The 26647-nt window shown below is 36.2% G+C and overlaps 1 protein-coding gene across 1 annotated transcript in view; it reads left to right on the top strand.

Annotated features, from left to right (window-relative positions):
* Nucleotides 1-26647, top strand: part of LOC108972215 (rabankyrin-5) — a 163555-nt gene that overhangs the window by 76904 nt on the left and 60004 nt on the right. The window contains exons 3-4 of the mRNA XM_018938736.1: nt 13764-13898; nt 13959-14053. Coding sequence (XP_018794281.1) covers nt 13764-13898; nt 13959-14053 — 230 coding nt within the window. The remainder of the gene's footprint in view (nt 1-13763; nt 13899-13958; nt 14054-26647) is intronic.

The raw sequence follows: 26647 nt of genomic DNA, 5'->3' as shown, positions 1-26647 counted from the left end.
AGTTCTGCTTTCTCCAGCCTGGACAAGGAGGCGAAGCAAATAAGTCTGGCAGTGAACGAGGGCAAGACGAAATATCTCCTGTCATCAAACAAACAGTCGTCACACTCGCGACTAGGCTCTCACGTCAGTGTTGACAGTCATAACTTTGAAGTCGTAGATAATTTCCTCTATCTTGGAACCAGCGTAAACACAATGTCAGCCTGAAAATCCAACGCAGGATAACACTTCAGCTCTGAAAGTATTCGACGCTGTACCCTCCGGGGGAAGCAGAGGAAGAGGAATTACTCCACTCCGTTGGAAGGACCAGGTGGAGAGGGACCTGGCTACGCTTGGAATATCCAATTGGCGCCACGTAGCGAAAAGAAGAAACGACTGGTGCTGTTGTTAACTCGGCTATAATCGCATAAGCGGTGTCTACGCTAATTAAGAAGAAAGAAAAATTTGTTTATGCTTAATTGAAATATATGAAATGTGGAAATATTAATAGATCTCTAGTGAATTACATTGTGGCAAAAAAAAATTTTTTTTATAAAAATCAAAAGTTTCGTTTTTCTCATGTGGTCACACCTATTTTTTTTTTTTGTTTTTTTGTGTACAACTGTATATGGTTTCTCCGGAAAGTAAGAGGACTGATTTTTTTCCACCGCGACTATACTTCGGAGTATAGTATAGTGAGCGCACCGACTAGATTCGGTAGAGGACGTTCCTAGTAAACGAACGAGCAGAGAGCAGAGATACGTGATTAAATTCTGTATTTCTCGKTAAATCTGCGAAAGTGACGTTTGATATGATCAAGCAGACTTACTCAGATGTTGCTTTAGCAAGAAGTGGTGTGTTTCGGTGGCACCATTAGGGCCGGAAAGAGGTCGCAGATGAAGACCGTTTTGGGAGACCTGGGACTTCGACAAACACCGACAATGTGACTAGTGTACGCAAAGTTTTAAACTAAAAGCGTCTACTAATTGCCCAAATATTAAATTTATCAAAATCTGTCGCTCATGACTGTTTAAAACTCAAGATTTTATCAAACCTTACCACTGGTGGGGGGAAATGAAAACACCTTCACTGAGCTGAGAATTATTTCATTCTCTTTGTTTTATGTTGCTAATATGCGGGAATATACATATGTCTTACAATTAGTTTKTTTTAATTTGAATGTATTTTGAACAGGACTTTTTTGTATATTGCTCTAAAGGGATTAGCCTCTTCTGTTTTAACGCCCAATGAGTTTATTGCATTGAGGTATTCGTTTGTAGTGTCTAGCAGCTGCCTTACACTTTCGGGGTTGTCACTATTAATAACTGGCTGATCCGTTATCCCACTGTGTCGTGAACAAAATCCGTTTGTTGTCGTACCATTCTTTAAGGATACTCCACGCTGCTTTGTTATTATCGGCTGAAAGGCGTAAACGAAGCATTTTTTCAGAGATAGATATTTGTTTGTTGTTGTGTACCATGTCTTGGAACACGTTGAAAAAATTAGCCCATTCTTTTATTTCCCCATAGAAATCTTGTGTGCCAGATTGAGGTTTCTGTTTTCTTTCTGACAATGGAAATCAACTTCATCTTTAAGAGCTTGTTTTAATTGTTAAATCATTTCTTCAATTTGCTCTATTATGTTGTCATAGAAATTCGACTTAAAATAGTCCTCTTTTTGTGTGGTTACAGAATCACTCCAATCATCTACTGCATTCTTCTGTATTTTAGCAGTTTTGCGAGTTGTAATTGTTGGCTGCTTTCTATAACTTACGAAATCTTTTCCTTTTTTGGTAGAATAAGGATTTGGCTCAACTAAAACATCGTTGCGCTTTTTCGGCAATTGTGTTGGTTTGTGCAATACTTGAATTTGCTCTTCTTTCTCATACGTTTCAGCATCATCTTCCAAAATGTGGTCGATTTCTTTAGCTTCGTCCTTAGATGAGTTAGCGCAAATACTGGTAGATAAGCAAATAACGATATTGATGAACTTGCCCAAAATTCAAAAGGAAACAAGTGAAGAATATATGAAACTTCAATTAACTGTTTCCAACTTTTTGTCGGTTTTAGCCACACAAAACGTTCCCACAGACAATTGGGACCCAATTCTGGTAAATATATACATCGCTGCGTTATCAGAAAAATCGTTATTGCTTTGAAAACAATCTCTTTCATCAAGAAAAAATGGCCCACGTGGCAGCAAATGAAAGATTTCCTAACTACCCAGTATGAAATCGCAGAAAGAGTTGATAAAAAGATAAATAAACCAAAAGGTATTTGCCATGACCTTAATAGAAGCTTCCAAAAATCCGAAGCCAGTACCAACAACAATTCAAATAGAAGCTTCTTCAAAAATCGACGTTCACATCTGCACAGTACAAACAAACGTTGAGCGAATTATGCACAGGGGGACATAAACTTAACACGTTGGCTGCCAAAGCCTTTTTAGAATTTTGATCGTTCAGTAGCAATGTGATTTAACAATTTTGGTCACCTGAGGCCAACAACTTATTTTTGTTCTTTTTTGTTTCTTAGTGCCTAAAAATAGGTTTTGACTACTACACGGTTTTTTTGTGTCGTACATTTTCGTATGACATGGCCTGGGAGAACATAGAACATGTTGTGGGGCCACGTCGCACGAAAATGTGCGACGGTAAGTTTTTGTAGTTTTTGCGTTGTGTTTGATTTTTTGGTTTTATTTTATGTGTTCAAAATTGAACATGTTCGTTGCTGCCAAAGCACGGACAACAATATTATATTTAAATCTTTTATAAGTATATATTTCAATGTTAAATAAGATAAGAAATAATCTAGCTATATTAATTATACATTCCACTAATGTTAGATATCTATGTTCAAATATATTGAACATACATACATATACATAAACAGACACATACTTAAAATGCATTGTCATGCAAAACAATAGCATTCAACAAACAATAACACAAACATTATTAAGGATAAGATGTTTACATACGATAACCCATGGATTCTTAGAATTCATTTTAACAACTGTTTGTAAATGTACTCACATTAAAACAAACCCAAGGTCACACAACATGTGCACTTGAAAACAATACCCTAGCAGGTAGCATAAACAATGTGCTGCATACATATGAACATACACACATACACATATATTTAGTTATTTAGGATACTTTGAAAAATAGTATATAAGGTTTCCAGATTTATAAATAAAAACATAATGAATAAATTCTCACTTGACTAAAGACGTATTTTAGTTCCCCACACCGGAGTAAGGATTACTAAAATGACGCGAAGAAATGTAAAAGACAACGAGATTGCAGATGTATTGCAAGATGTAATAACATCGGACAGCGATGACGACGACGGAGATTTTTCAAGAGACAATTCTGAAATTGATATTAATTGGCTACCAAATGATGACCCCAATTCAGCTACTGATTCTGAAGACGAAGAGTTTAATTTTTTTGATGATAGAGATGAGGAAAATTATGACTATGATGACGAGGATGAGCAGCAAGCAGATGCTGGAGACGATGAAAATATTATGGATCCTAATTCCAACGACATTCAAATAAAATGGACTGAGTTTTCTTCCAGACAAAACACTTTCTCGTTTACTGGCAAATCTGGACTTGTTATAGATGTTGCGCCAAATGTTAGTTGCATAGATGCTTTCAAACTTTTTGTAGATAATGAAATAATCGACCACATCGTTCGTGAAACAAATAAATATGCGCAACAACAATTGGAAACGAGAATTCTTACACGATAATCTCGTAAACTAATGTGGAGTCCCACAACCAATCATGAAATTAAAAAGTTTTTTTGGACTCATATTATGGATGGGTCTCGTAAAGGTTGGCAGTCTCGAAACATATTGGTCCAAAGAATTTATGTTTAATTTTGGAGTTCCTGCAAAAATAATGCCTCGCAATCGCTTCCAACTTTTGTTAAACTTCATATATTTTGCCGACAATCGAGATATTCTTCCTGGAGATAAACTAGGAAAAATAAACCCAATTTTAGACATGCTACAGGCTAATTTCCAGAAAGTTTACATGCCAGGAGAAAATATTGTCATTGATGAAAGCATTATACCTTGGAGAGGAAGATTGAGTTTCCGTCAACACCTTCCAAAACCCACCCATATGGGGTTAAAATTTTTAAGTTGTGCACTCGGGAGGGATTTACTTGGTCGGCAAAAGTGTACACGGGCAGCAGCGCCACAGGCGTGAGAGAAACTGGTCTCGCACAAAAATTTTGTGAAGAACTTTTTTGTCTTCTGAAAGGAAAAGGCCGTACCCTTTATGTGGATAACTATTATACTAGTTATGAACTTGCGCGTTCCATGCTACATCAAAATACCCACCTTGCTGGAGCATTACGGGCCAACAAAAAGAATTGTCCGGCAGAAGTTATGAAAGCTAATCTGAAAAGAGGCGAGATGGTAGCCCGTGAGGAGGGAAATGGAGTGGTCGTGTTAAAGTGRAAGGACATCAGAAATGTTAGGGTTCTCTCAACGAAACACCCCCCTGTAATGGTAGCCACGTCGAACCATCCAAATGTAGACAGTAATGAACCATCCACCAGTACCAACCATTCACCAGGAAGCGAAGACAACGAGCTATTGAAAAACCCCTTGCTGTTATTGATTACAATAAAGCCAAATTAGGTRTTGATATATCCGATCAAATGACCTCCTACGCCACCACYCTCAGAAGAGGTGTTAAGTGGTACCGCAAAGTGGCTTTTGAACTGTTACTTGGAATGTCTGTCGTAAATGCCTTTATAATATATAAAAAGGCTACAAACAAACAAATTTCAATAACCAAGTTCGGCAGGAGATTTCAAATGCTTTGTTGGATTTCATGTCTCCAAAACCCATAAGAAAAAAAAAACATTTTCTAGAAAAAAGGAAAGGACGATAACGGAAAAACAATAAGGCGTGCTTGCGTATTATGTTATGCCATATCAAGAAAATCTACTAATAGGGTAACAGCCAGAAAGAGCTTAAAAAGGACCACCACTTACTGCCAAATATGTGCCAATAAACCACAACTATGTGTAGAATGTTTTCCTAAATATTCCCACCAGAAGAATTAATTTTGATAAAATTATATTTTAGTTGCATTATTTTTTTATATATTTTTTTTTGCTCATAAATGAATTGATTTTTAAAAGAATGAATAAAAAGACAAATTTAAATTTGCAATTTTTTTATTACCCACAAAAAAACCATTAAAAATACACAGCGGCCATGGGAAATACACAAAAATGTTCACCGCAGGCCAGAGAATCCAAATTTCATATTAAAATGTACGAAAATGTGTGACGTGGCCTCAGTGTAACATTTGGGTGTCGCATGCAAACGTGCGACGTGGCAGCCAACGTGTTAAACCTTGCGAGAAATTTAAGAAATTAAATATAATAGACCGAAACAATTTTGTAAACTCAAAAAKACTTTGCACAAACTGCTTATCACATGCATACATGCTTAAAGACTGTGAAAACAAATTTAATTGCGTTTATTGCCGTCGTTTATCATTCGATGTTACACATTACCAATTTTTCCAGCTCACCCCCAAACAGCGCAAACATAAAAAGAGCAACAGGTTTAGTTGCAACAGTAAATTCAGAAAACAGCCAAGAAGCATCAAAGGCGTTAAAAACCCAAACGCTACATAGCGAAAACCATAGTAGAGTACTACTACCTACAGCAGTCGTCTCCATCGAACACCGAGGAGAACTGTTTAAACTCAGAGCCTTAATAGACCAAGGATCACAACGATCATTTATTGCGTCTAGGGCACAAAATAGGCTACAACTAGCCAATTATGAAATTGCGGGAATGGGCGGAAGAGTAGTTCAAAACTTCAATAAAATCTGTCCCATTACCCTAGTTTCACCCCAAGCGGATAAGCGCATTCAAGCAAAAGCTATGGTCTTGCCGCAATTAACAAACATGCTTCCAAGCTATCATAAAAATAGCAAGCATTGGCAAAAGGTTTCACACCTTAAGTTAGCAGACCCCAACTGCAACACTCCCGTTCAAATAGATCTTCTACTAGGCAGCGATCTCATACCACAGATAATACTCGAAGGTATTGAGAAAATTACAAAAACATTTCTGGCGCAAAATACCATTTTCGGAAGGGTCCTAAGTGGACTAGTTGCGGAACCAGTGGCCACGATGACAACTCAAGTTGAGGAAATCTGCAACGAATACCTCACTACGCAATTAAGAAAATTTTGGGAGTTAGAAGATTCTTAATTCTTCAACTTTCGATTTTCTTCTACATTTGCCCACTATATTATTGTATGTTTGCAGGACTTTTTCCGCTATGTCAAGTTGGCTCTCAAGGATCTTTCCTACGTTAATTCTTTCTCGTGTTCACAGATTTTTTTTGTAATATTATTATTATTCTCCAAAGGGATGGTTGGAGATTATTGATTCTGACCTTCTGTGCATCGACACACAGCGGTTGAGTATCCCTTTGGCTCGCTATTAAAGGATTTTTGCGTATAGTATTTTGCTATTACGGCTTACGTATCCTGTTCCTTATTCACAGTATAAGGTTTTATAATACTCAATTGTTGAATTTTATTGTCGCTTGAGCTCAAAATATTGAAGCTCGAATGGGCCAAAATGTTTAAAACTCAAAGAAGATTTTATCAAACCTTACCATTGGTGGGAGGAAATGAAAAGACCTTCACTAAGCTGAGAATTATTTCATTCTCTTTGTTTTATGTTACCAATTATTTTGTTTTAATTTGTCTGTATTTTGAACAATGACATTGTGACGGAGCACTTGAACATGCGTAAGGTGTGCGCGAAGATGGTCCCAAAAGTGCTCATTCATGACCAGAAATTGCGGCGAGTGGAAGTGTGCCAAGAAAATTTGAACATATGTATGTGAAAGTGACCTTTAAGTATGATCCTGAGATTTTTTTGTTTCCTTGCCTGCAAGGCAAGCGTTTTTTACAAGTCGCAAAAAATGATAAAAAGGGGCGGTATGAATACACCGGTGTAAATTTAATACCCTCTTTTTATTTTAGCCATTTAATAAAAACGCTGGTTAATCAAAAATAAAAATACAGTTATCACAAAGTATATTTTTTATTTTAGATTAGGAAATATGTACGTTCATATGAAAATTTTATTTTTAAAAATTAAAAAAAAATATTAAAAATTGGAAACTGGTAGAAATGTCACGCAACATTAACATTCKTTTTTAATAAATTCATGAAAAAGAGTTTAAAAAAATTGTTAAATAAAATATGTCTGGATCGTTATCCTGATATAATTTAAATGATCAAGTAAAGCTATATTAACCTGCAACCGATTGTTCTCTTTGATGTACTATTGAGCAAAGTCTAATCTCACTTTTCGATTCCACGTCTTATATATTATAAGGCTTTTTCGCAGCTTTAATATTTTTTAATAACCTGAACAGTCTGTGTCGACACGGAATTTCATCGGCGCAGTGTTTTTGTCTAGCTAAGGGATCTGTCCATACATGCGGGCGTGGCAAAAACTTGTGTTGAAAATGTATTCTTAGATTCGCTTCATACTATTGCTTAAATGGCCAGCCAGAAGTGCAGATTTAAACCCCTTAGAAAATGTTTGGGTGGTAATTAACAACTTTGCACGCTTGGCTGGATCTGGACAGAGGTATATTGTGAAAGTTAGTTGAATAGATTCCAGCCACAATTTTCTAAGTAATTAATAAGGATGGGGTGCAACTACAAATTAAAAACGCGAAAATTGCAAATCTTGTGTGTAAACAATTTAATTAGCTAATTTTTGTAATGCGGATAAATTAAGTTATATTTTCAATAATTCCACTTTTTGTCTCTGTAAAATATTTGTATTGTAAATATATTTGTTATTTTATTTTATTTTTTAGTAAAGAAGTATTAGAAATATTCTATATTCAGTTATTTTTGTCAATAACTCTTATAGTATGTTAAACCACCAATTGATGACAACACCGTAAATCAAATTACTTAATTAATTATCACGTGATTTCAAAGTGGGTTTTGACCTCGGTTTCCGCGTTTTATTCATACTGCAGTATAGTATATCTAATTAAGAATATATGAATAAGATGTTTAGATTAAAGTTTATTTTAGAAAAATGTCCGCTGTCTTTTAATTCACTGTGTTCAGAACTAGTGGCGCGGGTGTTGAGACCGATGATATCAATATCAAGAGTTCATTTTACTTCGGAATCTTAAATTGAAAGCGTACAAAATACAGGTGTTGTAGGAACTGAAGCCGCTCGACCTTTCCAAGCCACATCACTTCGCTCTATGGGCTCTTGCAAAGTTCCAAGAAGATCCGACGTTTCGAGCAAATTTTGTTCAGCAAATTATCGCWTTTAAGACGAAGAACAAACTTAAGAGATTGTTGAATCTCGATTTTTTCTGCCATTCTATCCAGAAAAAAGGAACGGGTTGGTGTCGTGTTGGTGGAATCATCGGTCCATATTTCTTCAAAAATGATGTCGGTGAGAACGTAACCGTCAATGGCGACCGTTATCGCGCCATGATAACCGACTATTAGATGCCTTTACTTGAAATTCGTGATCTAGGCGACATTTGGTTTCCACAAGTCACCAATCCCACACATCGTATCAATCAATGGATTTATTGAGAGAACACTTCAGACTGAGCAGATAATTTCACATTTTGGGCCGATTGGCCACTAAGATCGTGTGATATCACTCCATTAAAATTTTTCCTGTGGGGACATGTAAAACTCTATGTAGATAATCCCGTTTGCATTCAGGCCTTAGAGAAAAAAAAAATAACGCGTACCAGCAGAAATGTTCGTCGTTTAAAGCAACTGATCAGCCAATACGTGTCCGCTCGATGAAAACAATCGGTAATCGGAAGGAGTCAAATCTGGTGAATACGCCGGGTAGGGTAGCAGCTCCCAACCAAATATTTTGGTTGTACCTTAAGCGACTTTGCTGGCAAAATACTAAGCCCGGTCTTTTTTCGATCAACATATGGTGGCGCCGTCTGGATTACGGTGACTCAATGGGAACTATTGCCATAATTGTCATTCATTCACTCCTGGCTGACCTTGGCTCGTATTTATTAGTTCAGTAGAAATATATGTAGTTCTGAGTTGCAGCTTCTGACATTAAGAATGCATTTTAAACGTTTTTGCCACATCCCACATGTGGAGGGCTCCCATAGCCGAATGAGGAATTTCACTGTATATATTGGGTAGGGGAAAAAGTATTTTCGTATTTCTAAACAAAATTCCATTTATTTCTTTTTATTTATAATGAACTTTAATGAATGTCATTTTTCCGCTAGAGACATTATTCCATCAGTGTAATATTTCTAGTTTCTCGGCGAAAAATTGCGACAAGTAATTTTCACAGACTTCTCTTGAAGCAAACTTTACTCTATTGAAGGAGTTCTGCATTGACCGAAAAAAATGGTGGTCCAAAGGTACAAGGTCAGGGCTATATGGTGGATGCATTAAAACTTCCCAGCCATGATCTCTTAGTTTTTGCCCGGTTCCTGATGGAAGACGAGCCCTTTCTTTTGATCAGTTCTGGTTCAATCTCATCATTCCTTTCCAATCCCATCAAACACTTAGCACAACATTTCSAGGCGTCAAATCCTGGCTTTGTGACCATTTGTTGAGCGTCAGCAAGCTTGTACTATGATTTTTCTCGAAAATTTTTGTCGTATTTGATCCACTTTTCATCTTCTGTTGCCATTCGCTTCAGAAATGGTTCGCTTTCATTTCGTTTCACCAATGAATCGCAGATGTTCATTCGGTCCACTAAATCTTTCATAGACAATTCAATTGGTACCCAAACATCGAGACATCAGACATCATTTTCTAAGTGGTTCAAAACCGTTTGATGATGAATCTTAAATTCCAGCGTTGTCATGGCTGCTTATGTGACGGTCCTGGTTAATTTTTTCCATAATTTCATCGAGTTTTTCAATGATAAGTCGACTAGAACGAGGTGCGGAATTTCAAGAATGGAAGCGAGCGAACCATTGTTGTGCTACACGAACGGATACAGCATCGTCTCCTTAAATGTCCCAAATTTCTTTGTTGACTTGCATGGCATTCGAATTTCCTCATTATTTTCACTCATTTTTGAACAGCTGTAACTTTTTTTAAATTTCCCGAATTTAATTTTTTTTAATATTTATTGGATCGGCTTAGTAAAGCCTAACAATAAGTATTCAAATCAATCAAATCTTAAATCTATTTAAGATTAAAAAAGCTCAAGAATGTGGTTAAGCTTTTTTGGTAAAACGTTGCTTTCTAGTAGGCTTAAACGTGTTTGATTTCAGGAATTTGCGGAGGCATTAGCCAAAAGGTTTGGCTGTTCGCGAAATTTAGAAATATTTCTCATTCCGCTGTCCTCTACCTCCTTCGTTGCATTCCCATCGTATGGTATTACATTGTTTATTTTGACTTTCTGACACGTCTCTGGTCTTAGCGAGAATGTAACTTGTTTGCATTTTTGCTCATTAATATTTATACGCCAGTTGGCTAGCCTTTTTTCGACAAAAGTTAAGTGCTGCTCTAACTCTTGATGCTCTGATCGGGCATTGGCTTATAGCAGAGCCAGTGAAAAACGCTAATGCCTTATTTCCTTTTCTTTCCTCATCGGCAAAATGTGTGAGTAGTGAAAAACGTGGCAAAAACGCAGAATTTAGCCATCTTTGTTTGTTTTCATTTGCACAATGTTGCCATTGCTCAATACGCATATATAGTTTTGTACACATCTATATTTTCAATTACAATTTCTTATAATATAAAATATCAAAACTGAAAAAAAACTATTAAAAATAGTTTATATATTTATAAATAATAGCATTCGACTCTGACTTTGAGTTATTTTAAGAAAATTTCAAATATATTGAACAGATTGAATTATAAAAGTTGATAATTACTACAGTATATAGATATTGGCAACCCTGGGAGAGCAATCAGCTGACACGTTTCCACGGCAAAAACCAAAATGCTGTAGATTCCCACGTCATAGATAACTTGATACGAGACTCTTTGGTTCGAGAGAGAGATGTCAAAACTCGCATTTTTTATAACATTTGCCAAGCATGCCACTGCTTAAAAATATTAGCTTGGGTATTTAATAAATTATACAAAACACTAAATAAAACACTTTGAATATTCATACATATATAAATGATAAAATGCAAAATCATTAATTAATTTACATAAACATTTATTTTGCCAAAATATGTTCGCACAGTTCAATGAAATTTCATTTCACACTAATTTCGTCAAGTAATTATAGCGCTGCTCTTCTGGCATCCCGCCTTTTTGTTGCCAGCTCAGAAAACAGATCAGGGTGCCCTGCAAGCTGACAAGTGAGATAGCAAGAAAAGAGATTCTGATCAATTTATCTATGCCCACGTCATCCTTCGTCAAAGAGAGAAGGGAGTATTGTTTTTCACTGTGCACTTACATTGCGCGCCCCTAAGATAGGTCGTAAGGTTTTTGATTTTCCATAAAAGGTCATCATGCCAGACCTTATCGGACGCCTGAGTTACATCCAGAAAAACAGATGAACAGTACTCTCTATGCTCGAATGCTTTCCTGATTTCGTTCGTAATTCTGTTTACTTGCTCTAAAGTGCCACGTTTAGCACGAAAATAGAATTGGTGTGTTGGTATTATATTATTTTCGTGGAGAAAAGGAGTCATCCTCGATAGTAATACTTTTTCAAATATTTTAGAAATACAGGGTAAAAAACTTATTGGCCTGTAGGAAGACTGCTACTGAAATTGGATAGTATCCGAAACCAAGAATGACATTAGAGAGCAAGGAGGGCACTTTTACATATAGCAATATTTGGTAACTCAGTTATCATTTTGGGATTAATATTATCGTGTCTTGATGCCTTATTTGGATTTAGCTCTTTTAYGATTCTAATAACTTCAGACAAGCGCATCGTTAGCGATATTATATTATCCTCATCACTATGTGCCAAATTAAGATTCAACTGCCTAGAGGCATTTTGGAATCTACCGGTGGCTTGAAAGACTTTTGGGCTTTCCAGAGGGAGTTTTGCTTACTTAGACGCAGTTTCTTTATATAATTTTCAGTGTCGGGTTGTTCCTCGCGATTAAGCGCTTTTTTAACTTTTGTATAGGAAATTTCATTCATTCTTCGGATTAATAAGACATGAGCTCTAGTACGTGCGTTGTAATCTCCACCGGCTAGAATCTTTAACCTAGTGTTCCAAAAAAGTCTTTAAATTCACTATCGGTAATTTTAAAACCAGGTGGACAGTACATAGCCTAAGCTAAGTCACAATCCCGATTTTTTAGTGATATTGTTGTAGCTTGTAACTGTGGTGGAGCATTCGATTTTAGAGCATAGTGGTTTCAACGATTTCTAATCAACACTTTCGTGCCACCATGCGCTTTTACATCCAGGTGACATAACATAGTCTTAATCTCGGTATATTGAATTTATTTTTATTTGTTAGACGACGGAGCCTCTCTCCCACCACGAATCCTACACAAAACTTGTGCTCCTTTATATGGCCACTGTAGTAAATGCTACAATGACCTACTCGCCACAGTCCTTGTCCCGTCCATCGCATTTCTTGGATCGCGGTGATGTCAGCCTTCACTCTAACGAGGACATCAACCAGCTGGGCAGCGGAACCTTCCCAATTAAGGGACCGGACATTCTAGGTGCATGCCCTCAAACCGTGGTCCTTATTCGTTTGCAATAGTCGTCATCAAAAGGGRGGGCTCTCATTAGAGGCAGTTGGTAATCTGGGGCGCTTTTTACGTGGCGGGTCCCAAACCCAGCGAACAACCCTGTGAAGGCGGTGTTTCGCTTTCTCACTTTAGCTCGCCTTCAAACGGATGTGCTTAGGCTACCCAGAGGACACTTGGTCAAATTTAGGCAATTTACTTTGTTTAAGGGCTACTGCGCCCGTTGCATTTTTGACCGTATGGTATTGCTTGACATAATTTCTTTTATGGTGCAAACTCACAGCTTTCGAATTTGACATTATGCTTTCTAAACGAAATCAAATAGAATCAACTGCCCACTAAATGAAATACACATAAATCAAAGTCAATTATGGTTTCTTTGAAATCCTCCCAGTAGAAACTTCTAGGAGAGGAGTTCGTTATGTCTTTTCGCCGGAAGTGTGCGATTATCACTAATCAAAAATTATAACTATGTATCAAGAGCCATCCACGTCGGCCGATTGCCGCGCATGTTCCTTTTTGTAAAATAGTTTTGGGTCAAAGTTGTTTTTGTGTTTTCGAGAACTATGCTCGTCGTATGACTCCGTATTTAAAGTTGTTGGTCACGCCTATACTAAATAAATGTTTTCGATTTATGTGGTTAATGACACAAAAAAATGACAATAGTTATTATTTATTCAACAACTAAACAGACTTAGTTAGAATCAATTGATGAACGGGTGCCAGGACCTATCTATGCGAAATGACGGAAATGCGAGATTGTTGGAAAGCGAAACAATACTCAGGTCGGCTTCTTTCGAATAACAGCCAATTCGAAGGGACATTCCTTTAAAGATGTGGGATGTATCTGGTGTGAGATGTATTAATGTGGTTGAATATCAACTAATGTATTGAAATTACGTTGACTTTATAGCTTATATATGGTACAGTCAGAATTAAAGTTATTKTTTGCAAGATTGCAAGACATGCCGCCATATTGACAATATTTAATTTATTCAATTGAAAATTATATATATTTTTTACTTAATTTTTATTTTTTATTTTTATAAAATTTCAGCTTTCCGAAATTTGTAACTCTATATCCGATCAAGGCCAACTGCCACTACAATTAGCTTTGACAGCAAAGCACCTCTCTATTGCTGAAACTCTTGTTAAAAATGGATTTGCAGATATTAATGCATATGACGCAGAGGTTTCATATATAAATTAATTATAATTTGTTATAAATAAATTTTGACATTTGTCTTTCCAGGGGTTAACATTATTAATAAGATCCGTTAAAGATATTGATGAATTTGCGGCAAATTTTTTGTTGGATCATGGTTGTCAATTGGACTTATCAGCAAGGTACGTATTAAAGTTTAGATGAATGGTAAGTAATATTGTTTCAAAATTTTAGATACAGAGTCTTAAATAAAAAATTTATTAGTGATAAATTGTTCGCCTACATTTTGTATTTTATTATTCTTTGGAATTTTCTGTTTTTTTTTAATTTACTAACGTATTACTTCAGCAAGTTCATGTTCAAGTTCTAATGCCATACACAAAAGTGTAACGAAGAACGATTGCAATTGATGAGAAGATCATTTACGTAATCTTTAATTTGACATATCACTGTACAGGTACACGTTTGTTTTTTGACACCCCCCAACCAAATTTATTTAACACTCGTACTAAGTTATCTAAGATAAGCTTTTACGGTTCCAACATTAATTTAATTAATTAATATATGTACATACATATTTACATACATATATTACATGAAAAGAAAAACTTCGTTCTCTTTTAATTATCTTGCTGTTAGCAGAGTTCGGAATTTATATTCACTGTGAGAGAATGTACTGTGTCTACAACCTTTTATTTTATTTTTGGATTGCTACACAAAATCAATTTTGTGGAAAAGGTAAAAAGGTTTAGATAAACAATTCTATTGAGATTTTCCTTTTCCTAATAATTTTCTCCACATTACATAATTTACACTACGTTGACTATAAACAAAGTAATTTCCTTCTTTCGTTCATGACCTTACGAATTTATGTGCTATTTTTAGTCAAAAAGGTAACGAACGAATTAGAATTAAAAATATTAATTTTATTTTATGTTTTAAAAGGAATTGTTTACATTACCTCTGTATAATATTTGAATAAAACACGAGGAACTGCAGTTGATATGACCTATCGTCCCAACTTTATTTTTAGCACTGATTCAAATCCGCAAAGAGCGGCAATTATATGCCTGCTTGTGCAGTAGGCACATGTTCAAAAATGCAATGATAATAACTGCACATCAATAGGTAATGCTTTATGTAGGAACGAATAGATGCGCTTATACTTAATATGTAGATATGTATAGCGTATGCCAACTTAGATGGGGGATTATAGCCTATACGATATTTTAATCTCGTTCAGATCGTACGTACGTACATATACGTAACGTAACAAAACACGAACGGGGTAATTAAGTTTCTGAGTGAGGATACAAAACAGAAAAAACTGACATAAGTTACATATTATATATGCTGGCAGTACAACGTTAACAAAGTAAAATAAATAGGCGCGAAACCAACAGAAAACTAAAGTAAACGCAAAGGCAAATTAAGAAAGCAAGGTACATCCAAATATATTGGAGAAAAATATGCGCATGCGTATGTTCTATGAAAAATGGACGTTGACACAAAAAGTATACAGCTCATTATAGAAATATCAATTGCGGCAATGTCTCAAAATCAATTGCAACACTGTAGCAATAATCATCATAACATTATTTAATATGAATATAAAAAAAAACACCCACTTCACTATCAACTATCTAGTTTAGGATATTTTTAAGAAACTATTGTTAGTCACAATTTTGTACTATTGTAAAGGACATAACCTCATTAAGTTAGACAAGCGGGTTAATTTTCCGGCCCTACACACTACCCCTCGTACAACTGGAGTGACTCCTTCGCAAAAGCCAGAAGGATTACAAATGATGTGAGACAACCCTTCAGTACTTCCTCTGTCTGTAATAAATTCCATTAAATGAACCGCAAGAAATTCAATAGCAGCAAACCGGACGAAATCCGGTTCATCGGGAGGATTAGCCATATCAGTGTTACAATTTCAATTAGAATTTCAGTGAATTAGCAATAATATTTTAATACAAAAATTAAGTTTTAAATTTTATAAAATAAAAAACGTTCATATTACCATAAACTTAAACATAAATAATAAACTTAAGTGAAAGTAAAATTTTCTATAAAATTCTTTATAAAAATATTGAGCCTAAGTAATAGTGGAGACAACTAACTGAAAATTTTTTATATTTATCGAACTCATTAAAGCGAATCAATAAATGCTTTGTGGAGGTTAAAATAGTTCAACTATAGAACTGATATCAGTGAGAGTTTACTTTTGACTCTGAATTTATTTATTGATATTTGTCTCTTATATACATTTTCTAATCTACTTCTTAACTAAGTATGTGTATGTGAATTTAGGAATATATATGTAAGTACGAGGTGCGTTGCCTAGAAAACAGGATTTTTTAAATTTATTGGTTGTCCATTGAGAATTTCATGATATTTCACTGATTGGAAGTGAAGTTATAGCGTTTTAGTGTCAATATGTTTGTGTTTGTGTCAGAGTGCACGAAAGGTTTCAACGTTTTCAAAGTGGTCGTGATGATATAAATGATGCTCAACATGTGGGCCAGCAAAATCCATGATCTTAGGAAATTCCATCGAAACTGTGCACGTATTCATGGAAATAGAATTGAACATCTCCAAAACATCGATTAATTGCATTTTGACCGAAAATTTGGGGTTACGAAAGGTGTGTGCACGGTTTGTTCCGTACAAATTGACTGACGACCAAAAATTGCTCAAAATCCAACATTCGAAAGACGATTATTGGACCAAAAATCACATTTCAACCATTAACCACTCCCCATATTCACCTGATATGGCACCGTGTGACTTCGTTCTTTTCGGAAAAATGCATTTGCCTATGAAAGGAAACCGTTATGCAGACGTAAATGCCATTCAAAAAGTTTGCACCGGCATACTGGCGGCCATACCGGCCAACGAGCAAAAACAATAGTTCGACAAGCATTTGGGCCGTGCAAAAATCTGTATAGAAGGAGATAGAGACTTTTTTGAATAAATAAATTGACTTTGCCGAAAAGCCATTTTTTCTGTTTTTTTTTTTAAGTCCTGTTCACCTTGGAACGCACCTTGTATTCTTTTTTATAGCATACTGGCGATACCAACGCATAGAACTTGTACAATTTTTATGTTTTCTGTGTGTCTTAAGCAGAGAATATATAAACATAGAGAAGGTGCTGGTTCGATGTCGAACATTATATAAGATTGTGATACGGAATTCACCACAGAATTCACGATGTGAAATGTTAACATTTTTAACAGTTCTCTCACATACTCAACCAGTGAATATGAAGAGAAATAATATACATATGTACGACACATGACGCCATAGCATGTATGCGCAATCAGGGAATATTGAAGAAAAATAAGTTMTTTGCATTGCATTGTTATATTTTCATGCTTCAATTTTTCTTTCAACTTGGGAATCGCAATATATGCCAATATGTATGATTTTGCGTTTTGCCGTCGGTAATTCAATATTGACATGTAAACATAATTATGATATGAGTATATTTTTTTTATTTTTTTATTTTTATTTTTTATTTTATAAAAGCTTACATAATAATACAATTATTATACAAACTAAGAAAATACGCAGCACTAGCATCATGGGGATATGAGTATAATTTTGTATGAATGCATGTATAGTAACATTTATAGTCAATTTGGACTTGCATATTTAATAATTTTATGTGATTTTTACACTTTTACTATACTAATAAATATTTTTGTATTATGTTTCTTACTAATAGAAATTGTATTTATCACAACAAATAAAAACAAATAGTATAAATATGTATATCGTCTATCATATTAATCTTATTATCCGCTCATATGATTGCATGTATACTCATGTGCCCGTTCAGAAATTCAAATAATGACGTTATCACTTATTAAAATATTACATGTTGTTACGCATTGATCTGCATGCTCATTGATTCATATATACTTATATGACATATATTTGTATACACTTTACAAAAACAACAACCGTCTCAAATAGCATAGGCATGCCATGTCAATATGGCAGCCGAATTGGCGAATAAGGTGAGTCGATTCCGGACTTTTTTCGATTCGGGAAGTGCGGAAAAGTTGCCTTAGTACTTACCAATTCCAATGCAACTTTTTGTTTGCATCTTCAACCCCAACTCCGGCCTTGAAATTTCGGAAATTCGCCTAAAATCGTGAAATTGTCTACCTAGCGCCTGAAATACGCATCTCATGGCAAAATGTATAAAACAAAGTTATTTGTCATGTCATTTGCTACCGAAATGGTGATCATGGCCGTAGGACGAACCGTTCCCGAGATACGAACGAAAATGCGGCGCGCCACAGCGCAAGGTGAAAATTGGCTTGCGGCCACACTTCTTGACGTTGATTTCGCCGAGTGCTATCACTCACATTCATTCACCTAATGTCTCCACATAAATATTTTTTCATCGACTTCCTTCACTCTTGTCGGTGATTTCGCCGAGTTCTATCACTTACATTTATTTCCCTGTGCCATACGACACGTTCGGACTGGTCTCCACATAAATATTTTTTCATCGAATTCCATGAGATTTACGACGCTTGTTTCTATGAATGAAGCGAGGTCGCTTGTGGAATTTGCGCCCGCGTTTATGAATGAAATCGTTTTTGTTGTAAAATTTCTTACATTAGGGCTTCGCCATGCTTATACTATTTAAGACGATTGTTGTTTTGTAGAACAATTTTTAAATTTTTTGTTGGTGACATATTCACATGTGTACGCATATGTATGTTTGTATGCTTGTGAATTATTTGTTCGGCACTGTATACAAATATATGTACATATAAGTATAAATAAATATACACATATGAACATGCAGATCAATGCGCGCATATGTAATATATTGATAAGTGATAAAATCATGATTTGAATTTCTGAATGCGCACATGCGTATACATACATTATGTGCAGGGACATAAGATTAATATGACAGAAGATGTACATACATACATGCATACAGTAATATTGTTGTGATAAATTTCATTTCTATTAGTAAGAAATATAATACAAAAATATTTATAGTATAGTATATTACGTAGAACTCGAATTAATATGCAAGTCCAAATTAATTATAAATATTATTATCCATGCATTCATTCAAAATTATACCTCATATCATAATTATTTTTGAGGACAGTCCTACCAATTTAGAAAAATTCATTTTTTTAAATACCAATTACCGGAGAATTAATTACAACTTTCTTGTCATAAATTATGAAGTAACTTGGAATATCGGTCATCAAACTTATACTTATTTACCCAAAGTTTACTTTCTGTTTAGTTTAAAAAGTAAAAAATTAGTCGGCTTAGTCGGAACAATATTTTCATAACCCTCCCAGCTACTTAGCGCCATTTACAAACCTTCGTAAAAATTGTTATAATTTTAAAACTACGTAACTATAATGATATTGGATTGATATGAATTGGATGATATCGAGGAATGTTTATTTTTAAAATAATGAATATCTGTTAACGCCGCCAGCGCCCAATTTCTTTTGCCACGTCTGTATCGGCAGAGCAATCTTTTCCTTTCCTCTCATTCGAACTTTTTTCGAAGTTTAATTCGCGCGCAACTAAACCTTAACTAAAAGTTGCGCGCCCTCTTCTTTTGCGATCGCTCACCGATCCAGACATGGTAAGTGTTTGTCCAATTTATTGTTTGTAAAATATATTTATTATAAGAAACCCTTTGTTTTTTATTTAACATTTGTGGAATAACTTGCGCCGACCGTTTCCCCACGGCCAACCACATCTACGGAAAGAACGAGCACCGTGCTCCACCACCCGAATTATCATTGGTCCTTCGAGCCGGATAAGAGGTAACAATTTGATTTTTATTAAAGTGAAAGTGCATAATTTGCCCGATTTAKCAACTCGCAAGTTACAACCAAACATATTTTGGATTTGTGCTAATATGCTAATATGCACAAAACCTATTGTGCTGTGTGAAGTGGAGACCAAAACTTATTTTTGGCACTCTACCCACAAAATCCACGCACAAGACTGCAGGTAGTATTGTACTTCATTTAAGTACAACAATAATACACCTGGCAAATGCACTAAGTATTTCACTTTGCAAATAACCACACACACTGTTATTCGAAAAAAAATTATAGCGTCAACAATCTCTCTCGGTTTGTGTTTTCTTGTGGTTAATTTGAGTCTAGTCGCCCAACTCTGCCTTTCCATATATTGCTCGAATAGCAATAAAGGCAAGCAGCAATAACGCAGCTGCAGTTTCGCGAGTGAAAGAAAAAAAAAATACAAAGAAAAGTGAAGTGAGCGACAGGCAAGAAAGCCAAACAGCAGAAATTCAAAGAGCAGCACGGGCAAAGCAGCACAGGCCGAGCAGCAAAAAGAAGAGCAGCAAAGCAAAGCAGCACAGGCTAATCAGCAAAGGGAGAACAGCAAAGGCATCGCAGCAAAGGCAAGCAGCCATCCCAACAAACAAATGAGTATAGTGGTGAAATCGAAATAGTTCGAAAATAACCCAGTACACAAAATGAAAGTGATTAGTTGACAAAGTGCTTGTGAATTTTTATCTGTATTATATTTGGATTTAAATAAAGCAATTAAGCACAAATAAATTTTGTTTGTGTACATATCCGAAGACTAGGCGTGCAAGTGCAATGGGACGATTACCCAGCAAGCACATACAAATTAAAAACAAAAAAAAAATATATATATATTGAGAAAATACTTGACTCAATTTATTAATTTTTTTGTTCTTCCGAAAATTCACGCTTCACTAAGAAACAACGCACTACTAATTTTTAGTTTGTCCGTGAGTGCTTCTGTAACTTTTGAACTTTTTTGCAACATATTTGCAAATATTTTTAAATTTTAATTTCAAAGTTTTAGATCCGATTTTGTGCAACATTTTTGTTCGGTTCAATTTCCAAAACAATGGAATCCCTCAGAGCATTTATCACAGCTGCAGACGCTCTACTGGAGTTTGAGGAGTTTTTTACTATAACAGCAAACAACCAAAGTGCCTACTCTCTCGAAGTACAACAAGCTGAACTGAGATCTCTGTGGGCAGAGGTAAAGTCAGAATACAAGTTGTGTTTGCCAAAAGTGGATCCTTCCGACACAAGCTCAATTGACGACATTAAGCTTAAATATTCAAGCTGTTACCACGCTTATGTGTGTTGCGCGGCCTGAACGTCTCGTCCACACCTTCGCTTCGGATGGGGTGGCCGATGAGACGAATCGAGTCTCGTTCGGTCCGGAAAATGTCGCTGAGACGAATCGATTCTCAGTCGATCGTTGCCATGCCGTCAATCCGAAAGGAAGTTACCAGCACCCCGAAGTCGGCGAGACGACTCGAGTCTGGCTCGATCTTGGGCGTGTGGTATGCGGAAGAGGCATCGTTGGTCAGAGCTTTGCGTGTTACCGTCATGAACTGAGGTGGGCTGATTGTATACAATTCTGTTGGTCGAACTGTTCCTGCTGCTGTTGTTGCTGTCGTTAGCAACCGCGGCCAATGTGGAAAAGCCGTTCGAGGTGGCTGTTTCGTTCAGAATGCTAGCCAAATGATGCGATGGTGTTGATGTTGGTGTTGGGGGCTATTGTGGTGGCTGATGCAGCTGACGTTGCTGGATTTGCAGCGGTTGATGCTGCAATTGTTGTTGTTGCGCTGTCACCGTTGGGCTGGACGCCATGGGTGACGAAATGTGCGCTGGAGACATAGACGGCTGCGTTATCGGCAGCTGTGCTTCACKCTGCGTTGACTGCTGACGTTGTTGTTGTTGATGCTGTTATGGTAATGGCTGTTACCGCGGTTCTGTCTGCGACTGAGGTTGCGACTGTGGCTGACTCGCTGTCTGCGTTTGTGTTAGGATCTGGGTAGGCGTTGATGTGGGCGGTGGCTGTGACTCCAATTGTGAAATCTGTTGTTTTTGTGGTCTTGGTTGGAAACTATCTAGTGCATCTTGTGTCGTCGTTAACATTGCAGCAAACGGATTGCCTAGCTGGTGGTGCTGGTGCTGCTGTTGATATGGTTGATGCATTTGTTGTTGGGGCGTTGTTGGATGATGTGGTGATAATTGCGGGTGATGTCTTTTCGACTGCCGTTGTCGCATAGTCTGTTGATGGGGCGATTGTTGTGCCTGTTGTGTAAATATGAAATTAGTATAATTTTGACTATAAAAATGGTTTTGTGTTTGTTGTTGCGTTATTGTTGAATTTTGTGCCCCGCCTTTGCCATTTATTTTCGCTTCTTCGGAGGAACGGAACCTGTTAAGATCCCGTCGGACACTGTACGTTGTGCAACAAGTGATCCGAAGATTTTCGACTTTACCTCAGTTCGAATGATTTTCGGGTAAAGATCCGCTCCAATCAACAATTCAACCTTTTGACTCGTATAGAAATTATTATCCGCTAAGGGGATATTGGGTAACCTTTTTAAAATTGAGGAGTTAATTGACCTAGATGGAAGCAGTCCAGTCAATTTTGGCAGTACCAACTCTTCCGCTTCTAGTCTTAAACTTTTGTTGTGGGACGAGCCAATTGTAATCGCGCATACCGATTGAACTCGTCCTGATACGGTATTATTCAACTGAAACACGCGCGCTGACCTTTTTTGTTGCCAGATGTAAGCGTTTTTGTAGACTATTGCTTAAGAAGGTGGCTTCAGATCCCGAATCAATCAGGGCTCTGACAGTGAAGATGCTCTTGTTGTGACATATGGTCACCATGGCTGTACCTAGGAGCATGCTTCGACTGGTAGGCACATTTGAAGTATTGGCCTTAATAGAGACCATATGAGATTTAGTAGAAATCTCAGAAGTGTCTGTGCTGTCGGATATCTGACCTATTTCCTCACTCTGATCCCGGTGAATCATAGAGTGATGTCTCTGTTTACATTTATTACAATTAAACATACTTTTAGAATTTTTGACTTCATGTGAGTCTGATAAATAGTTTAGGCAGACGTGAAGTTTTCTGACAGCATTTAACCGTGCGTTAGGCTGCATCTCAATGAATCTTTGACAAGTTTTCAAAATGTGCGATTGAGATGAGCACAGTTTACATTTGATATTGTTTGTCTTGGCGTGGTGGGAATTGATGGGTTTGGATCCAATTCTTGACTGCAAGGTTGGTATCCGACCTTCACCATTAGCCGACTYAATATTAGGTTGAGTACTCAACTCGCCTTTGAGGTTTGATACTCTCTCAAGCGTTTTAACCCGTTTGGTTAGAAATTTGTCTAACTCAACCCATTTTGGCATCTCTGAATCCGAATCCAGAGATTGTTCCCAAAGCATAGATAGAACACAAATAATAATATGTTGCAAAAAAGTTCAAAAGTTACAGAAGCACTCACGGACAAACTAAAAATTAGTAGTGCGTTGTTTCTTAGTAAAGCGTGAATTTTCGAAAGAACAAAAAAATTAATAAATTGAGTCAAGTATTTTCTCAAAAAATTTTTTTTTTTAATTTGTATGTGCTTGCTGGATAATCGTCCCAAAGCACTTGCACGCCTAGCCTTCAGATATGTACGCAAACAAAATTGATTCGCTTAATTGCTTTATTTAAATCAAAATATAATACAGATAAAAATTCACAAGCACTTTGTCAACTAATCACTTTCAYTTTGTGYACTGGGTTATTTTCGAACTATTTCGATTTCACCACTATACTCATTTGTTTGTTGGGATGGCTGCTTGCCTTTGCTGTTCTCCCTTTGCTGATTAGCCTGTGCTGCTTTGCCTTTGCTGCTCTTCCTTTTGCTGCTCGGCCTGTGCTGCTTTGCTTTGGTGCTCTTCTTTTTGCTGCTCGGCCTGAGCTGCTTTGTCTGTGCTGCTCTTTGACTTTCTGCTGTTTGGCTTTCTTGCCTGTCGCTCACTTCACTTTTCTTTGTATTTATTTTTTTCTTTCTTTCACTCGCGAAACTGCAGCTGCGTTATTGCTGCTTGCCTTTATTGCTATTCGAGCAATATGTGGAAAGGCAGAGTTGAGCGACTAGACTCAAATTAACCACAAGAAAACACAAACCGAGAGAGATTGTTGACGCTATAATTTTTTTTCGAATAACAGTGTGTGTGGTTATTTGCAAAGTGAAATACTTAGCGCATTTGCCAGGTGTATTTATTGTTGTACTTAAATGAAGTACAATACTACCTGCAGTCTTGTGCGTGGATTTTGTGGGTAGAGTGCCAAAAATAAGTTTTATTTTATAATATTAGCATATTAGCACAAATCCAAAATATGTTTGGTTGTAACTTGCGAGTTGCTAAATCGGGCAAATTATGCACTTTCACTTTAATAAAAATCAAATTGTTACCTCTTATCCGGCTCGAAGGACCAATGATAATTCGGGTGGTGGAGCACGGTGCTCGTTCTTTCCGTAGATGTGGTTGGCCGTGGGGAAACGGTCGGCGCAAGTTATTCCACAAATGTTAAATAAAAAACAAAGGGTTTCTTATAATAAATATATTTTACAAACAATAAATTGGACAAACACTTACCATGTCTGGATCGGTGAGCGATCGCAAAAGAAGAGGGCGCGCAACTTTTAGTTATGGTTTAGTTGCGCGCGAATTAAACTTCGAAAAAAGTTCGAATGAGCGGAAAAGAAAAGATTGCTCTGCCGATACAGACGTGGCAAAAGAAATTGGGCGCTGGCGGCGTTAACAGATATATTCATTATATTAAAAATAAACATTCCTCGATGTCATCCAATTCATATCAATCCAGTATCATTATAGTTACGTAGTTTTAAAATTATAACAATTTTTACGAAGGTTTGTAAATGGCGCTAAGTAGCTGAGGGGGTAATGAAAATATTGTTCCGACTAAGCCCATTTTTTACACACAGGCACAAAAAGGGTATACCTAATTTTCAATTATATATCTCACACATTGACCCATATTTGCGCTAAAAGATTTTTTGGGGCCGTGGCAGTAGTCTATCTACGAAATCTGAATTATTTTTTTGATAGAGAACATGTATGCCAAGTTCCATTAAGATATCTCAGTTTTTACTCAAGTTAAAGCTTGCAAGAATGAACGGACAGACAGACAGTCACTCGAATTTCACCTGGTCTCATCGTSCGGATCATTTGTATACATATATTTAATTCGATTAGTTTTAGGTGATGCATGCAACCGTTAGGCGAACAAAACTATTATACTCTGTAGCAACATGTTGCAAAAGTATAAATATGTGTATTGTGCTTTGTGATCCGTGATATGAATTTTCAGCTCGAATATAAGAAATAAATGGAATTGGTTTATTCACATAAAGTTTAAAATAAAAGCGGGATTCTGTAACCRGTCTCTAGTCTCTATTTCAGACATTTTGAGGTAAAATTTAAATTTGTGACTAATTACTATTCACTAACCAGTCTCTGGCTTTAGTCTCAAAATATTGTATCAAATTTGAGACCTGGTAGTTAGCAGGTCCCAAAACCAAAAAGAACTCTTGTCTGCCATTTTGAATATACTGAATAGAGATCACCATAGACATTAATCGATTGTCGTTTTTTTTAAATTTTGTAAGCAACTCAAACACGAAAAGGTAAAAAACAAATAAATTTTTCATAAATTTCGTTAATATTATGAAACAAAGTCAACAAATATTTTTATTTTTATTGATAATTATGTTTTTGACCATGTTATAGAAAATTTAATATTTGTTATCGACATATTTATTTTCATACAAGTATAAAAACATCTCTGAATACTGAAATGTAATAGATTTTGTGACTGTCAATTACAGAATAGCAAAATCGTCTCATGTCTCAAAAATTGTCTCTAACTTAAAATATCTGTATCACAGTACAGAATCGCACGATAAGGCTGGTTACATAATTGAATCATGCATAAACTTATGAAATGAAATTATGACAATCGGTAAATCTTGTCTTAAAATTAACATTTCCTAGCAAATCACGGCTACCGGAACTCCAATATATTCTAAAAATAATTGCTGAAACTGACACATACACATCGTGCAATTCATAAGTAGTTAACTTAAGAACACTATGAAGGATGCACGTACACGAAAGTTTCTGTTAGACTTGTGTATTGGCTGTCAAACTCTTAAAAAATGTAACATATTTAGGGGTTTCGTATCTATATATTATTATAAAAGAATGCTGTGTCAGTTACACCATTTATAACTCAAGTACGACTAAACCGATTTGGCTGAAAATTTATGGAGAAGTAGATTTGAACAAGGGTAAGGACATATAATACTTATTATGTCTTTTTGTCAAAATTTAATACAACTCATAAATACAAAAATTATATTTCAATGCCGCAGTTTTCGACAAGTGCTCGCTSTGAGAAGTCGTGTTTCGCTCTTTACGCATTGTTGACATTCTGCGCATCGTAAATTTTCGGATACGTACACGTGTTTACATTTAGAAATCTTCTTGTGTTCTTTCAATCCATAAGTGTATTGCAGATAAGTGCATCAAGTGTGAAGATTTGTTTAATATGGCCTCCGGGCCGCCCAAGTTGGGGGATAACAGGTTTGCATTGTTTGCCCCTGGATCCCGGCCAAAAAGAAAGAAACCCACCCACCTGACCTGCCGCAGGCCAAGAAAGAAAGCCCGAAATATATTCTCATTAGTGCAACGGACTCAAACAAGCCAATTGCGAAGTATTCTTGCTTCGCTGTCCACAAAGCCTTAGAAGCTATTAGCAAAAAAATCATCTCAATTTCTGAGTTGCGTGCTGATAATCTTCTGCTGCTGGTAAAAAATAACCAAATTGCCCAAAAGTTTATTTCAGCGAAAAAACTTCCTGGTGT

Source organism: Bactrocera latifrons, unplaced genomic scaffold (genome assembly GCF_001853355.1).
Source record: "Bactrocera latifrons isolate USDA-ARS-PBARC rearing strain unplaced genomic scaffold, ASM185335v1 scaffold_386, whole genome shotgun sequence".
NCBI classification, from domain to species: domain Eukaryota; kingdom Metazoa; phylum Arthropoda; class Insecta; order Diptera; family Tephritidae; genus Bactrocera; species Bactrocera latifrons.
The sequence above is the reverse complement of the archived record's forward strand: the minus strand, read 5'-3'. Positions and strand labels throughout refer to the sequence as shown.